The sequence below is a fragment of the Diachasma alloeum genome, unplaced genomic scaffold (genome assembly GCF_001412515.2).
Source record: "Diachasma alloeum isolate Michigan unplaced genomic scaffold, Dall2.0 Dall_scaffold_00212, whole genome shotgun sequence".
In the NCBI taxonomy this organism is placed as follows: domain Eukaryota; kingdom Metazoa; phylum Arthropoda; class Insecta; order Hymenoptera; family Braconidae; genus Diachasma; species Diachasma alloeum.
This window is the reverse complement of record NW_021680377.1, coordinates 200,095-217,546: the sequence shown is the minus strand read 5'-3', so window position 1 is coordinate 217,546 and position 17,452 is coordinate 200,095. Positions and strand designations below refer to the sequence as shown.

The following is a 17,452-nucleotide window of genomic DNA, read 5'->3' as shown; positions in this document are numbered from 1 at the left end:
GAGAGAGATTGGATATCCCAGAGAGACGGCGCCATTCGAGAAGACGTAGATTCGGTCTCATATCTGTCCCAATAGTTCCTACGACCACGACTTGGTTATAGTTCTGACACTAAATTTCCACGTGTTTTGCGGAGAAATCAGTTTTCGGGGTTTTATTGGGGGGCGGGGGGCTTTTTGGGCACAATGAGATGTGGAGGTCTAATCGGATTGAACAATCGATTACTGAATCGCGGTTGGTATCAATGGAAATGGGTTATCGAGCGTCGATTGTACGATTCTATGATTTTAGTCGTAAATCAAGTAAGTTGTGGGGGGATTTTGGGGAGGGTGGCTGTGATTGGGGGGGAGGGGACTGGGTGAATATTCGTATCTGATTTTGAATATCAAACGTACGGGGGGAATTTCATTTGGTGAGAGTGCAGCGAGTGATTCGTCAGCCAAAAATCGGAGTGAATTGTGATTTTGTTGGGTTTTTGTGGGTGAGGGTAATTAAATTTTTTGTCGAGGAGAAATATTTAGATGAATCGAGATGGCAAATTGCGAATAAATGAGCGAAAATGACCGGAACGAAAGCAAAGATGGCGAGTAGAAAAATAATATTATCATTGAAGAATAAATCATTAGAAACTCAGTTGAATAGTCTCAAGATAAATAACAACAGACATAAATTCAATAAATTCAAGACAATGAGGCCCGACTGAGTCGTCACTCAGTCCAATGTCCCCGCAAGAGAGATTGATGCGTCAACGTCACTGTACAAATTAGCGTCTTCGTGCGAGAGGAAAACAGAATGAATGAGTCGTTGACAGTTTGAAACAAAAGAAAAGAATGTTTCAAATGCATGTCTTCACTCGGGACACTAAATAAATCATTGAAACCTCGGAATTAATTACATTCTTTTACACATTTGTTTTTTCGGGGGGAAGGGGACACGTGTTTGGGTTGGCCTCAGCAGATCCTTAACACGGGACCACTCGAGAGGCCTCGTAAACAGTCACGAGCACTTGGGACTGGTTTCGGTGCAGAGTTGACTGCTGCTCAAGGCATTCTAAAAATATACCTAGATTGTATGTATGTAAACGGGGTACATGGACTGATAGTTTGTATCACACTGAAACTTGTAAATCTCTTTTGCCGGGTCGGTATATTTTATTAAAATATTCCGGAATGCTCAATCGATACTTGCCACTGAATATTCGATCGTTCGAGAAAACGGAATATGTATGCGAACTCTGGTCGACATATGTTCCTCTTTGGATAGTGTTTTATGGTGATCGGGGCTTGTCCTCTAGATTTGGAGATTATTCTTCCAGGGTTTTCAAATAACGTCGACGAGTTTAGTTTCTCATTCGGAAATGAACGCGTTGTGATGTGCAATGGAAGAAGAGAATGGCAAATGAGTGAAGTAATAATGAAAAAGAGAGAACCCCTGTTGCAATGCCATTTTGATTTTGATTTTACGTTTCATATGAAATTTAATTATTCATTATTATTCTCCATTATATCGTACGTCGATTGAATATAAACTCGAAATCATATTTTATTTTTCTGCATAAATAACTGTTCCCGGAATTTTTCCCCTCGGAAAAAATTCCCTCGGAAATAAATTCTTATGGATTCAAATGACGATTACACATACACACATTACCAATATCAACTTAATTTATTATATCTCTCAATCGGCAAAAACACGTGACAAAAAAAATTAAATTTTTCAATTAAATTTTCCTGCATAATCAATGAACCACAACTCAATCACATAAAATCCAAAAATCATTCTCATTTAACCAAATTCCAATTTATTGATGAAATAATATAAATAATAATAATTGGAGAAAATTATTCCGGGGGAATTTTTTCCGGGGAAAAAAATCCGGTCACCAAATTTATTTACAATTAAAAATTACCTTTCATTTGAAACTCATTATAATTAAAGAAATTTCGGGATAAACAACCGCGTCTTTCTCCAGATGTTCCAGTCTGCAAAGAAGGCAAAAGTGGAGTTGTAGTTGGTGCACTGAAACAAGAGACAGTTTCGTTGATATGCGCCGTCGAGAGTCACCCGGAGCCCCTGACATTCCAGTGGACTTTCAACAATTCCGGTGAACTTGTTGATCTTCCACACTCCCGGAGTCACGCATCGGGCCCCTCAAATAGTCAAAATCCGGCTGAAAGTCTCCGGGAATATCAGCAGTATCACGGCTCAACGTTAAACTACACGCCAGCAACGGACAAGGATTACGGAACGCTGGCGTGCCGAGCAACCAACGAGCTTGGCAGACAACTAACGCCCTGCCTCTTTCAAGCAAGTATATTCCCGCCAGTTCTTCCGTGCCTCTCCATCTTTACTTGTTACTATTCTCCCTCTACATTTATTTTTCACCCCCCATTTTCTTGCTTCCTCACCGCTGCACCTCCCTCATCCCCGTGCTATTTCTCTCCGCTTTTTTCTACCGCTCTTATTTTACTGCCACTCGCAACTTACATCGCGAATGGAAAGAGCTACTTATCCCTCTGAAGCGTATATATTTTACCCTTTTTCGTGGCCGAGTTATTCGTCTTAAACGTTCTTACAGTTCTTTTTCCACTGTTTTTCGACAACTCTGGGGCATTGATTTGCCCCGATGTCCGAATTTATTGAGGAATTAGTATTGTTAATGACTTCACATGCGTTCATCTAGTGTAATTATTGCCGCAATGAGTGAGTTGTCCCTCTTGAGGTGTTTAAGGGGCTGGGATGACTGGCACTGAAACACAGGAAACAAAAGGGGAGAATCAATATTTGCGGGATCGAGCCGGTTGATGCAATAATGTAAACCGAGAGTTGGAGTTTGTCGATTACGGGCGGAAATTATTAACTTTTCAATTTATGAAGTTGTCTAGCACAAACAGCTCCATATTTGCGGTCTCGGGTGGGTATCATGGGCATGGCCTTTGGAAATGTCGAGGAATACTGGACCAACTGGTGTCTGAAATTGAGACACTTTTGTCTCCTTTTCACAACTCGGTAATTTTGACTCCCGCGTTGAGACGGAAACAATGTCTTAAGGTATTTATAGCGTAGGCAGGGGCGGTCGAAAAAAGTCAAGAAATTGATTATTTTTTTTACACATTCTTTGATTTTTTCAAAATCCCAGGTAGCCTAGAAGAATGGGTGAAACACAGGAATTTTCCTAAAAAATGCATTTTAACGGGGCTCCTATGGGAATTCGGAAAAAAATATTAAAGGTAGAAAAAAAGTCGCCGTTTTCCTGAAATTTCGCACTTGGGCGGAGCTTTCATGGAGGGACATAAAAAAAAATAATCCAAGTGGCCTAGGAGAATTGTTTAGAAGGGATAATTAAAAAACTCATGAAAAATAGAAATTCTACGTGCGCAACTTGGAATAGCGAATCGTGGAGGGGTAAGCACGGCAAATACGAATGGAGTTGTGATGATACATTTCGCTATGGGAAGGAACATAACAGCTGAGTGAATCAGTGCTGCCAACTTGTACCTCGAACGGCACGACGTCACTTTTTCTATCCATATTAATTATTTAAAAATAAAAGAAGGCTTGAAATATGTGGGAAAAATAGAAAAGTTATTAAAAAAATATTTCGAACACAAAAATGGTCGAAATGAATTGAAAATGTGTAATTGAAATATCGTTTTTTTTGTTCAGCGATTGGTTTTCTGCGAGAGAATAATAGATTCCCCTGCGTCTCACATCCTACAGGTCCACCCCGCCATAAATACCTAGACCAAATATATTTTCCCTTTTTCGTGGTCGAATCACTCATTCATGTAGCTTTCATTCAACTATTCTTCAACAAATCTCACCCATCGATTTTCCCCCAATGTACAAACCATCGGAATTCATCAAGTAATTACCCTAAATGATCCTAAACGCTAGCATTAAGCGTAACTACTCAATAATAGTCCCTGTGGTGCTAATTAAATGAAAAGTTAGTGAGCATTACAATGGTTAATTTGCCTATAACTGGGGATTACTCCCTTGTTTTGCAGGTAATATCAGCCGGTAGACCCCACGCATTGCACAATTGTACAGCATCTGAAATGTCGAATAATATTGAAATTGACGATTACATCGGTAAATCAGGGTCAGGGTTAACAGTGCACTGTTTGGAGGATTATCAGGGTGGTCTGCCTATACAGAGTTATCAGCTTGAAGTTGTTGGTGAGGAGGATGATGGAGAGATACTTTTAAATAGAACAGTACCAGCTGGACCGAATGGACCTGTCTTTGAGGTCGCTGGCCTCACTGCTGGCAGAAGTTATCGATTGTTCCTGTATGCTGTAAATAGCAAGGGTAGGAGTGAACCAACGATACTCGAGCCTGTCACTCTGAAGGGTGTCGCCATGTACACAACTGGTATGTTTTCATATTTTTTTGCTTCCGAATGACAGTTTTGTAATTGTTCGAACTTAAGTTTTTGAATGGATGGAATTGAATCGTTCTTTTAGGTATTGTTGAGCCCTATCCATCGCCATTAATTAAAATTTAATTCATCGATTAGTTTTTTAATTTTGGATTTTTTTCGAAAATCGGTTGTCCCACGATAACTAAAAAAAATGTTCTGAATTGATTCAATGATGGCTTACAAAATTTGCTTGGGTGTCCTTTTGACCGAGTTCAAAGATGAAGGCGATAGCAATAATCGTTATTTCGATTTGTTTGAAAATTTACAAAAATTTTGTGTTTTTTGAAAATCAGAATTCCGGGGATATCTTTGAATATCATGCATCAAGTGAATTCAATCGTAGCTTAAAATGTTTGTTTTAATGCCATTAAGTCGAAGTTAAAAGATGATTCCGATAGCTCTATTGGTTGATTTGAGTTTTATGATAATTGTTGAAAATTTCGAATTTTTCATGAATTTCACTGAAAGTGAGCTTTCTGATNCGAGTTCAAAGATGAAGGCGATAGCAATAATCGTTATTTCGATTTGTTTGAAAATTTGCAAAAATTTTGTGTTTTTTGAAAATCAGAATTCCGGGGATATCTTTGAATATCATGCATCAAGTGAATTCAATCGTAGCTTAAAATGTTTGTTTTAATGCCATTAAGTCGAAGTTAAAAGATGATTCCGATAGCTCTATTGGTTGATTTGAGTTTTATGATAATTGTTGAAAATTTCGAATTTTTCATGAATTTCACTGAAAGTGAGCTTTCTGATTGTTTCTTCAAATGTGATGTTTCAAATTCATTCAAGTATGTGTAAATAAAATTGTTCTATTAACATTTTATCGAAGGGCTGAGGGGAGAGATAGAACCGTAAAAAAGACAATCGGTTGTACAGAAGAGAGGGATAATAAGAATAATGATGATGACAACATTCAATCAAGTTGAAAATCTGACAAGATTACTTGAAAAGAAATCTTATTCCATTTAATTAAAAGGAATAAACAATATAACCAAAAATAACTACACTATACGCAATACAAACGCAATTTCCCACTTGTTTTCCCAGTTCTATTAAATTCGTTAAACTATGGATTTTTACGTCACCCCGTTACACCGCTCTTCAACGATGCATGTTGCACGGGGGTTTTATTTTTTCGTCCACGTGATTTAAAACGACAGAAAAATGGCGTTCGAGAGCCGACGAATTGATGTAGCACAAGTGCTAGATAGCAAGTGGAAAATGAAAAATTGATGTCGATGATTGCCGAGGGTTTTCCAGATAAAAAAAAGTCCTCATTCATTCGCGTTGTCAATTAGACTTGCCGTCTATAAATAATGAGTCCTGAAAAATGACTGTAGCAATGAAAATGGCGGTCGTCGGTTGTAAATTATCGTGTGTACAATTACCATTCATCCTCTTTTTTCATTAATCCCCCTTTTCCGGACAAATGGACTTGATCAACGTTCAGAACCCCATCCCAAGAACAACTCTATCTCCATCACAACCGCGACCCCATCCCAAATGGGAGATCCAAAAATTAATCAAAAGGATGAAGCCCGTTGTTTCACGCTCATAAAGCATTAATTATCAAATTCCCCCGGGGTGAAAGGAAAATTTGAAATCCAAAAAGAGGGGAAAAAAATATTGAATATCCCAGGGGCGTTATAAATTGGAGTCTATTCAATGCCACAGCATTGAAGACACCATGAAAGCGTAACGAACCGTAACGCCTGGCTTCCCCCCCGCCAGATATAATCGCTATTACACAAATAGTCGTAATGGTCGCGTCAGTATTGCAATTAGTGGGTTAACCATACTCACCCTTTCCCCTCGTCTCACTCTAACAGAGCGCCCTTCCTCCTTCAACCCACAACCAAACTCCCTCGAATTGCAATAGGGTCCGGAGAGCGAGCTAAAATCTGTCTCTCTTCCCTTCCCCCCGCGCTCAATTTCCAAACTGTTACTGCTGGACGCAGCACTGCACCGAACCGCAGGTATCGTGCTCTGCGGACCTTGCAATTAACAAAACAGGTTATCTTCGATCATCAAACATCCGTAGACATACCAATTTGTATGCGATGTAGTGTTGAATTACAAAGGGGCTCGTTATTCTTCATACCTCGGAGTCAATTCTTGAAGAAGGGAGTTTGGTTCGTTTGCTTCGGTTTAAAATGGAATGTTCGTTTGTTGTATTGAAAATTTATGACGATTTCGTGAGAATGTTAACTCCAAGTGTGAATTTCATAGCGGACTCTGACGTCTGAACGCTTTCTGAATTTTTAAATCCGTTATTGAGTGGAGTTTACTTGAATTTCAAAATCACAATCGATAGGTGATTAAATATCTCAGTTCTAATTAATCATAAATAATCTAATTAGGTGAAGATAATGAATTAAACTGCCAAACTGGAATCCATACGAAGTAAACGGATAATTAATTGAATAATCAACTCATTGTAAACATCTAAAACTTCTCATTCAACAATAAAAATTTTGAAATTATCACTTCTATTCAAGTAAATTAACCGAACTCCAGAATAACTTGAGTGTAATTACTCCGGGATATAATTAACACTATAAGAATATCCATTTATAATATTTAAATTAATTGAATCTCGTGAAATATTCAGGTGATTTAAATAATATTAATTGTCGTGAATTCAAAACTAATTTAAACTGTTTCAAAATCAAACCATATTTATTTATATGAACAATTCCAATTAATTATATTATAAATAACTTAATTAGCTTCTAATATCACAATTACAAGTAAAATAATAAATTAAATCAATTGGTCATCGTTTGATCACTTCCGTTATCTTAAAAAAATTGATTAATTTATCTGTTAAACCGTTGAAAACATTTTAAAAATCAGAATGAAAATTAGAAAATTTTGGAGGAAGATTGACGAAGTAATTAAAAAATTTTCTATAAATAATTTATAAACAATCAATTTTCCACCATAAAAATCATTTTTTCGGAATCGTAACAAATTTATTCACATTGATAATTTTATCAGAAATGGATTTCATGCCTAAAAAAATAAGGTTTCCGAAAATTTAAACAATTTTAATTATTTATTTGTGAACAACGAATATTTAAACCATAATAATCCTAGGCAAAATGTAAATTGAATCACGCAGAATATTCACGATTATTTTCAAATATCTCTGACGCAATTTAATTGACAAATTTGATTTAAAATTTGGAACTGTAAAAGTGTGAAAGATACTTTGCTATCCTCAAACAACCGATGAACTAAAAATCCCAAAACAATCGATTCAACCAAACCCGAGAATAATCTGTATAAAATAATTTGTACCTCAAGGCTATCGTTAAAGCGATACAACAAAGTGAGACAGCCCCATTACAAAAAATATGATTTTATCGGGAGTGATTGCAGAGTAGAATTGATTGGAGAAATTGTATGGGGGAAATTGATCTCAATCATGATGCCTCGGTCGACAGGTACACAATGCTCGCGACACAAGGGTCGACCCACGGTATCCTAAACTCGTTTATATCCAGGCGGTCCTTACCGTTTTACACAACACAAACACGGGAGAAAATACATTGTAGCTACAGTGGAACGAGGTGAACCTCCTCCCCCGCCCCCTGGCTGGTGCTATAATGCACTCCCCAGACTATATAATGGAAACTCATTGGTAACATACGGTACCTGGGTCAACACTGGGGTTAATTCTGTTTTCCAGTGCGATTTCCAACGCAATACTTCATCTCTGCTTCTACCTTCTGGTTTCGGTTTGTTCAAGTGACATCAAGCATCGGTTTTCATTTTAACATTTCCGTTATGTTGTACTCGTTGAATTACATGGAATCTTTTGAAATTGCTCAGATGATTGATAAATTTTCGGATGTTTTTGTCTATTTTTAATCATTTTGGAAAGGTTAAAAACTTTTTTCTGTTGAATTTCACCACGTTTTTCTTTAAAAAAATATTCCAAATTCCCAAAATTTATAAAATGAATAATTGAAAATAATTTCATTTGTAAAATTTTGGAATATTTCTTGAATTAAATAACAAAATTAATTAATGGATTCATCTCTGCTTCTACCTTCTGGTTTCGGTTTGTTCAAGTGACATCAAGCATCGGTTTTCATTTTAACATTTCCGTTATGTTGTTCTCGTTAAATTACATGGAATCTTTTGAAATTGCTCAGATGATTGATAAATTTTCGGATGTTTTTGTCTATTTTTAATCATTTTGGAAAGGTTAAAAACTTTTTTCTGTTGAATTTCACCACGTCTTTCTTTAAAAAAATATTCCGAATTCCCAAAATTTATAAAATGAATAATTGAAAATAATTTCATTTGTAAAATTTTGGAATATTTCTTGAATTTAATTAATTAATTAATTAATTAATTAATGGATTCATCTCTGCTTCTATCTTCTGGTTTCGGTTTGTCCAAATGACATCAAGTATCGATTTTCACTTAAACATTTCCGCTCTACCGTTCCCTTAAAATTACCTGAAATTTATTGAAATTTCTCAAATGATTGATCAACTGTCCATTTTAATAATCTCAATCATTCTGGAAAATTTAATAACTTCTTTCTCGCTTTCAAAACCTTTTCCTGTCGGATTCCACACATTTTTCTTTAAAAAAATATTCACCTCCAGAATTAAAAAAATTAACAATTAAAAAATAAATACCTCACTCGCAAAATTGAATATTTCTTGACAATCAATTGCCGAATTGATCTACGACCCTACCCTCTTAAAATTTCATTTCCCTTGCTTAAAATCCCAAAAAAAATTCCTAGCCCAAAAAAATCAGATGCGCTCGATCCCCCCCCCCCCCCCCCTCCCCCGGCCCTCAGTACATTCAAGTGCCGCCACGAAGCCTAGGTTTTCATTTAAACACCTGTCAACCAGTCTTAACACGTGTCGGCGTGCTGCACGTCACTCGAAACCCCTCGATTCTCGCTTTTTCCCATCGCCCCCCATTTTTTCATTTTACTCTTGTTATTCCCCTGCGCTCGCTCGCCAGCTCCATCGCCCCAGTGAAATTGCGAAGGGCAAATATTGATTTGGCGACCGAAATGCCCACCGCACCACCCCTCCGCCTCGCAGAAGTTCACGGAGAGAAATATTCAACAAAAATTACGTACACTGAGAGAAATTCCAATGGTAATTTCAACCACAAGGCAATTGTCAGAAAAATAATAGCTACGGTAACAATAAACATTGTAGATTCAACTATTACCTTAAAGTGAAAATGACATCATAATGTTGATGACATTATTTGACTGCAAATATAATTTCTTTGACAATTCCCTTGTAGTTAAAATCACCATTGAAATTTCTCTCGCGTATCTTTCCCGAATTCCGGAGCGAAATGCGATTGTAGGAAATTTTACGAATTGTCACTGAATTTGTCCCGAGCGTTCCGTAATTTTTATCTGAATCTCCTGTGAGAAATTACGATACCGTCCCTCAAATTTTCTGAGTCGATTCCGTAGTCGCTCAGCGAATCGTGAGTTCCGTAATTTTTCCTGAATATTTTCCTCCGCGTGAGAAGACCCTCTCCTGACTCTCTCACTCTCCTTTCACTCATTTTTCCGAGGGGACGAGTGCTCGTCAGGTTTCGGTGATAAATCGTTTTTCCAGTTTGATACCCCACAGATGATAACGAACGTCTGTTTGTTCGGTGCATGAAATAATATTATTCCTTCTCTATCATTCTCACGTATCATCTGGCATGATTGGCAAGCGTTCCGACTTAACCCGTGTTTATGAGTTATCTATTATTTCGGCGCGGTCGGCCGATTTATCTTCCTCGGGTTTCCCTCCCCCCGAGGGTGATTAATTGATACTTCCTCCAGTGGCTCCTCTAAATCGTAGATGTAGTAGCTATTGATGGCGCAACACCTGGTGAGCAGAAGTGCTCGTCATCTCCAGACACCTCCGTGATTGGCTGGCGCGGGGTCATGTTCAATCCATTAAGAAAATTAAACCGAAAGGCCGAGAGAAAAGGGAACTGCGGGAGCAACGCAGACGGCAAAAAGAACACTTTCATTTGGCCGAAAACCCCTAGGACATACCAAGTGCGTCTTCTTCTCGATTCATTGTTACACAGTACGAATCCCAGTGAAATGACGACGAGTGATAAGTAAGGAATGAGTTCGTGGGGCGAGGGGGCGATGTGGGAGGCTGAGTGCGCCAGCAGAAATTGCCGTCGCAGCGTTAGTCGGGAGAAAAATAGCGGAGGGAGAGAGAGGAATGGAGAAGACGTGAAGTAAAAAAGGGGTTGGAAGAGCGCGGGATTTAGGGGGGAAGAGGTGACCGGATGCCGAGACATTCGTGGGGAAAATTCAGGGGGGTTTCGCAAATTGGTGATGTGTTTGGGGTTATTTTGACATGAGTTTTTTAGAACTGAGAGGCTTCGTCGGCGGTTTTTCCTTCTGATTTCGGTTTGATGAGGTGAGATCAGTCAGAATAGGTTTCTACTAAAGTTTTTTTTTCTACTTTTCTTTAGGGTTAGAAAATTTTTTTGAAGTCTCGTATTGTGGGGAAGAATATTTCTAATTGTTCGGGTGAGATTTCCGGTAAGAAATGATGCTGAATGTTATTTTTGAGATTTTTGAATATTTCTTTAAGCAAATAACATAATTAATCGAACGGTAATTCTTGTTTGCTTCACAATAAATTTATGAATTCTTAAATTATCGAAGAACTCCATTGTCACTGATTTAGAATTCCCTAAATAAATTTGTGGAATCCTGAAATATTCTCCCTTCAGATTTCAATTTGGTCAAGTGTCATAATTAAAAATAGGTTTCCATTTAAATAATTCCTTTCTACTTGTCCCTAAGATTACAAAAATCTTTTGAAATTCCTCATATTATAAAAAAATTGTGGAATATTTCTAAATATTCCTAATCATTCGGTTGAGATTTCCCTAAAAAAAATCCTGTATCTCAATTCAAAAATTCTAGAGTATTTCTATAATCAAATAATGCAATCAATCCAATCCCAATTATGTTCTACTTCAGAATAAACTTGCGACATCCCCAAAAATTCTGATTTACGCAAAATTTCATCCTTTCTTTCCCCTTCTAGTAAAATAAGCCGAATAGCGAGCCATTAATGCTGAAAAATTAATGTCAAGTTCAATAACCCATTAAATTGTTGATAAGATTGTATTCGTTTCTATCCCAAAACGAATTTTGGAGAATTGATGAGATGGCTACGGTCTCCATGAATGTCAAATAGCATCAGCGATCGAATTGTCGTGAGGAGTGGAAGGGGGTTGATCTTGTCCTTTGTACAGAATTCACGTATAACCCATACCCATGAACGTCTCACTGGGAGGAAACTTTGCCTTGAGCATTCTACGGGGATGGGTTTGAGGATGCAATTCTTTTGAAATTGGTTTTTTCGGTGTGCCACGGAATTGGGAGATGTTTTTTTTCTCTTCACTGGCATTTGGGTGAATCGGTACGCGTCCGCGCCCGTACACCTCTCGAAGATAGGATCTCGTGATTGTTTGAGGATCAAACGATTTTTCGAGAGATTCGACTGAAGAGATTTCGAGCGGGGTAATATGAATTAATATCAGCAGTTTCTCAATGACTGATTTCGACTTGATTTTATCATTTGATAATTTGATTTCGTAATGTTTTCGATACTAGACTTGTGCGCGCGCTTATCTATTCGCTGTGAAAATGAAGAAATCGAAATATGAGGCAGAAATTTTTTTTGGCATTTGAAGAATTTGAAAATACCGGGGATTTTTTTCAGCGACTACTTCGATATAAAACAACTTCACGTTTCCTTCATCTTTAGTAAATAGGGCAATTCAAATAAAAATCAACCCATCTTATTCGGCTTCTGAGTTTGTCAATTTTATTTTCATGACCCATTGATTTCAAATCTACCACAGTGTGAGGCGCTGCAGAAAGAGGGATGAAAGGAAATCCGATGCAGTTGCATTCAAACTAAAACCTATCGAAATACCTCTTGACTTCTTGTTTTGCACTTCAAAGTGGTACTTGAATTTCACGGTTAAAGGTTACGATCAATAGCCCACTGGCTCATTTAGCCTTTCGCCTCTGATTGCAAATTGTTCACCTCGAAGTTTGCTCTCTTCCGGTTTAATTATAGCACCAGTGTGGTACCACAATTCCACTCACTTGGACGGCGTAATGCCGGCCGTCTGCCTCTCCGCCCATTTCAACAGAGAAAACCCCCCCATTCCTCCTTTGATATTACAACGATGCTCATCCCTCGTTAACTGGAGTGCATATTCGAAAGCTAAAGAGAGAATGTACAACATTCTCATATAATGTAACTGAAGGAACGAAGAGTCCAAAGAGGAAAACAGAATGATTAAAAGAAGGTTTTTGAGAAAATAATTATCTGATGAGTCCACCGGAGACTTCAATGTGGTTGATATCAATGATGCATTCATGATATTGAAGTCTACAACTTCAATATCATGAAAAGCATAGAGTACGTCACCATTCAGGAAAACTTCATGAAAGGTTCCTTCTTGTTATCTCATCAATCCCCAACGGCAGCGTAAAGAACAAAAATTAATCAATAGGACAAAATCATTCTCCTCCCTTCCGTCATCAAATCCAAAGAAGCATTAATGTATTATCATCACAATTCAATCATTTCCAAACGACTTAACTAAACGATATTCGAAAACGAAGAACAGAATGTTCAACATTGTCTATTAATACAACTAAAGAAGCGAAGAATCTAAAGAGGAAAGCAGAATGATCAGAAGCAGTTTCTTTAGAAAATAATTGTCTGATCATTCCACCAGAGACTTCAATGTTATTGACAACTTTAACATAATGAGAAGCATAAAGCACATCAACATCCACGCAAACTCCTCATGAAAGCTTCTTTCTTCTCATCTCATCAGTCCTCAACCACATCCTAAAGTACCAAAATCATTCAACAGAACAAAATCATTCTCCTCCCTTTCGTCATTAAATCCAAAGAAGCATAAGTGTATCATTTCCAAACGAGTTAACTAAACCATTAATTCAACATTCTCCGTTAATACAAGTAAAGAAGCGAAGAATCCAAAGAGGAAGGCCGAAAAGAAGTTTCTTTAGAAAATAATTGTCTGATGAGTTCACCAGAGACTTCAATGTTGTTGACGACATAGTCTACAACTTTAATATCATGAAAAGCATAAAGCACATCAACATCCACGCAAACTCCTCATGAAAGCTTCTTCTTTCTTCTCATCTCATCAGTCCTCAACCACATCCTAAAACCCAAAATTAATCAATATGCCAAAATCATTCTGCTCCCCTCCCCCATCAAATCCGAAGAAGCATTAATGGATTATCATCGCAATTCAGCCATTCCCATTGCATAGTACTCCACACTATGCAATGGTGGCATGCTGTCGATGGTAGATGTACCGAAGCCCGTAGACCAAAGAGGAAGCCTCACTGCGGATAAGCTCTGGACGTGTGCGTTAATTGATGTAATTATACTCTCCTTGCAACTCACCCCACCCATTCCTACTGTCCTCCGTATGTCTGTACATGTATGTGCAATCACCCACGGAATACACGTTTCTCTCATTGGTTATACACATACAAGCAATCCAGCAGTACAGAGAGGATATATCCGGCATACTGTGGTGCAACAGGACACGCATCTATTTATGTACCCATGGTCAACTGTAATAGCAACGTAATAGACATAGCTTCGTTAATTATTGTCCTGCTTATTAAGCCAAGCCAAACTTGCCATTCCATTAACGTGAGAACAAGAGAGAGAGAGAGAGAGAGAGAGGAGAGACGGTGGTGGAGGATATCGAGGCGTGAAACTATGAACCATCCAGCTGACCAAGGAAAATGGTACCAGCGTTCATATATCCTCCCTCATGTCACCCACTCCTATTCGCCGCGTTAATGTGCTCCATGGATAACGAGCAGACGCGAGACTGTTAAAGCTCTTCAGCCCGGGGGTGGGAGGGGAACATTTTCATTTTGTCCACTGGACAAGGACATTCTTCGTCCATAACGCGGGGCTATTGCTTTTGAAAAAGCACGGTAATAAAATTTAACGCCAGAGTTCAGGTGACTGGACCTGGTAATGACTCGAGTGGAATGAACAATTTGAATTAATTAAATTCAGGTAATACGGACGCCTCGGTGCTGAGTCCGCTGTTGCTGGGCTTGGCCGCAGTAGCGACACTACTTGCACTCGCGGTCGCTGGAATTCTCGCTGCTCTGTACAGGAAACACTTGGGTGGCAGAAGCGGAAGTCCCAAGCATGCACCAATCGTCTGCGAAGCTCCGAATACTGGGGCAACTACACCCGTACATCCGGCCAACAAGCAGGCGGTTGATGACATTGATCCGGATATTATACCGAATGAGTATGGTGAGTTTGTTGGTTTATGGATTTTTTGGTTGAATTTGTTTAAGTACACTGATGAAAAATTAATTTTGTCAAGAGAATTTTATTTGAACCGACTATCATTTGGTTGTTAATTTTCAAGTGAATGATTTCGTGGTGGATACCAGTTATCTCGTGTTGAGATACGTTTGATTGGGAGAAATCGAACTTCTCGAGAATTGGAGTTTCCTTTATTTGTCGGAATAATAAGAGTACTTGATTTCTTTCGGGTCAAAAGTTTGCCAACTCCAGAAATTCGTTGGTTTACTCAAAAATCAAAATTATTCTCATGACTTAATACGTTGTTATCTCAATTAACACGATCATACGTTGTTCCAAGTAAATTATAATTGATGAACATTTCACGATGAAGCGAGAACTTCTCGGCTCAAGACATCTTTGTTTTCGTGTCAGACGACCACAAAATGACTCGAAAGACTGAAAGCTTTTGTATTGGATGAATGCAGAAGTCATACAATCATCTTAAAGGAAAGAAATGACCCCATTTTCTTATTTTAAACTTTTCTTATCGCTTTAAGAATTCTCTTTCCTTGATAAGAAGAAGATTAATCCGTCACTCCTCCAATTTTTCTCACACCCATCGCGGATTTATCCAATGTCGCTGTTACTTTCTTAACTGGAGAAATTATTTATGGGATTCACCTCATCATCATTCACTCCCGAAATAAATGCCGAGTTCTCCCATTCAACTTCTAAACCATTCACTCTCTGGATATTGAATTGTTAATAATGCTGATTAATTTCGTTCATTAGAACCTCAGAGCTTCTCTCATTGAGTCAATCTATTTTTATTCACTCACTTGTACAATTTGTACTACTAAAACACTCAGGGGCAGGGGAGGGGGACTCGTCTAATCGATCCCCGTAATCGGTTTACCCATCACAGTGACTGTGAACGGCTTCCGGAAATCTGTTTTACAGAGCGAAGACCCTTGACGTATACGCCAGTCTACAAGACGCCACCCCAGCGACGTAGGAAAGAACGCGATATGGACGATGGAACGTCGCTCGAGAAAAAGCCCATTGTCGAATCGAGTATCGATATGCATTGCGATCAGGACGTGAGACTGATGGATGGATCATTATCGCCGACGATAAACTATCCGCAGAATCACGTTGCGCATCAGAATACTTACAGTCACGCGCCGACGATGGCCGATTTCAAACAGATGGCGATGGACGCCTATAATCAACGAAATCATCAGAACGTGAGTTGAAAAAAATATGAGTTAATGAGATAATATGTGAGATAATATAGGAACAGTTTGTGGAAGATGTGGAACTTCTATAGGGTGTTCATTGCGGAATCTATTTTGGGTTTGATTAGAGATTTTTATGGATGTGACTGGAGAGGAATAAATTATGCATTCGAATCAATAACGCTATATATTTCAGGATTTCCAAGTATTTTTTACAATTTGGTACAGGCCACTCTGTAGATTCAACCATTTTTCATCACCTAATTTGTCAATTAAATTGCGCGAGGAAATTGGATTTTTTTTAACGTGCGTTGTTTATAAATAAATAATTGCGATTGTTTAAACTTTCGGAAATCTTATTTTTTCGCGATATCCATTTCTGGTAAAATTTCGAATATGGATAAATCTGTTACGATTCCGGATGAATAATGTTGATGGTGGAAAATTGATTGTTTATAAATTATTTGTAGCAAATGCTCGTAATTTTCAATTATTGCAATTTTTTAATTATTTCATCAATCTTCCTCCAAAAGTAAAGTTTCTTATTTTTTTATTCGGGTTTTTGAAATGTTTTCTAATGGTTCAATATTGAAATTGAAATTCAGAGCTGCAAAGTTTAAATAATAAAATCATTCTAAAATGTACGGAAACTTAGGGTCAAACGGGGCTTAAATGAAATCTCTGATGTTCGACTAGAGAAAATAGCCAAAGTACTTGGATATCCTCAACATTTTGAAAAATTTATGACTGAAACTTCGAGTATATTTGCAGTATATAGTTGCATTGAAATTTCAAGGAATTTCATCATTAAAAATTCATACTTTGACGAAAAAATCTGTGGAAACTCTAAATTCCAATGGATTTTTCTTAGGGGCGGGTGGGGCAAAACGGCCCCCCTTCAATTGTCAATAACTTGTGAATGACATTGTGAAAATTCCCAGTTTCAACTTCATTTTGAAGATAATTTTTCATTCTTCAAAACGAGCTCTAACTCATCCCAATCGGATTATTGAATCGAAAAATATTGACGATTGAAGGGGGGCCGTTTTGCCCCATCCTCCCCTACTTAGAAAATGAAAATTATACCTTCAATAAATTTTAATTTTTTTCTTGCGAAACAATTACAAATGGAAAATAATAATAAAAAAATCAATGAACAAACGAACAGTTCAACTAAAAATATCCCGCAACTTGCCCTTCCAATTTCCTCCATCCCAATAACTTCCTACATCAGAACGTTGAAAACACCGAAACATCCCCTGCAAATGGGAACAGTACCCATCTCACTCAACTAACTGTAAAAAACTGGGAAACAAAAATATAGAGCACTCAATTTACCATTTTCAACAATGAAATTCACGTCACGATTCCGCAATATCCTGACTACTGTAATTTGCACGGAACCGAGTCGTACAATGGCGCG

General features: G+C 37.9%; 1 protein-coding gene across 1 annotated transcript in view; it reads left to right on the top strand.

Moving 5' to 3' along the window:
- LOC107036907 (hemicentin-2) overlaps positions 1-17,452 on the top strand; it is an 82,668-nt gene that overhangs the window by 62,091 nt on the left and 3,125 nt on the right. Inside the window, exons 8-11 of the mRNA XM_015255158.1 lie at positions 1,971-2,305; positions 4,009-4,375; positions 14,546-14,794; positions 15,752-16,038. Of these exons, the coding sequence (XP_015110644.1) occupies positions 1,971-2,305; positions 4,009-4,375; positions 14,546-14,794; positions 15,752-16,038 (1,238 nt within the window). The remainder of the gene's footprint in view (positions 1-1,970; positions 2,306-4,008; positions 4,376-14,545; positions 14,795-15,751; positions 16,039-17,452) is intronic.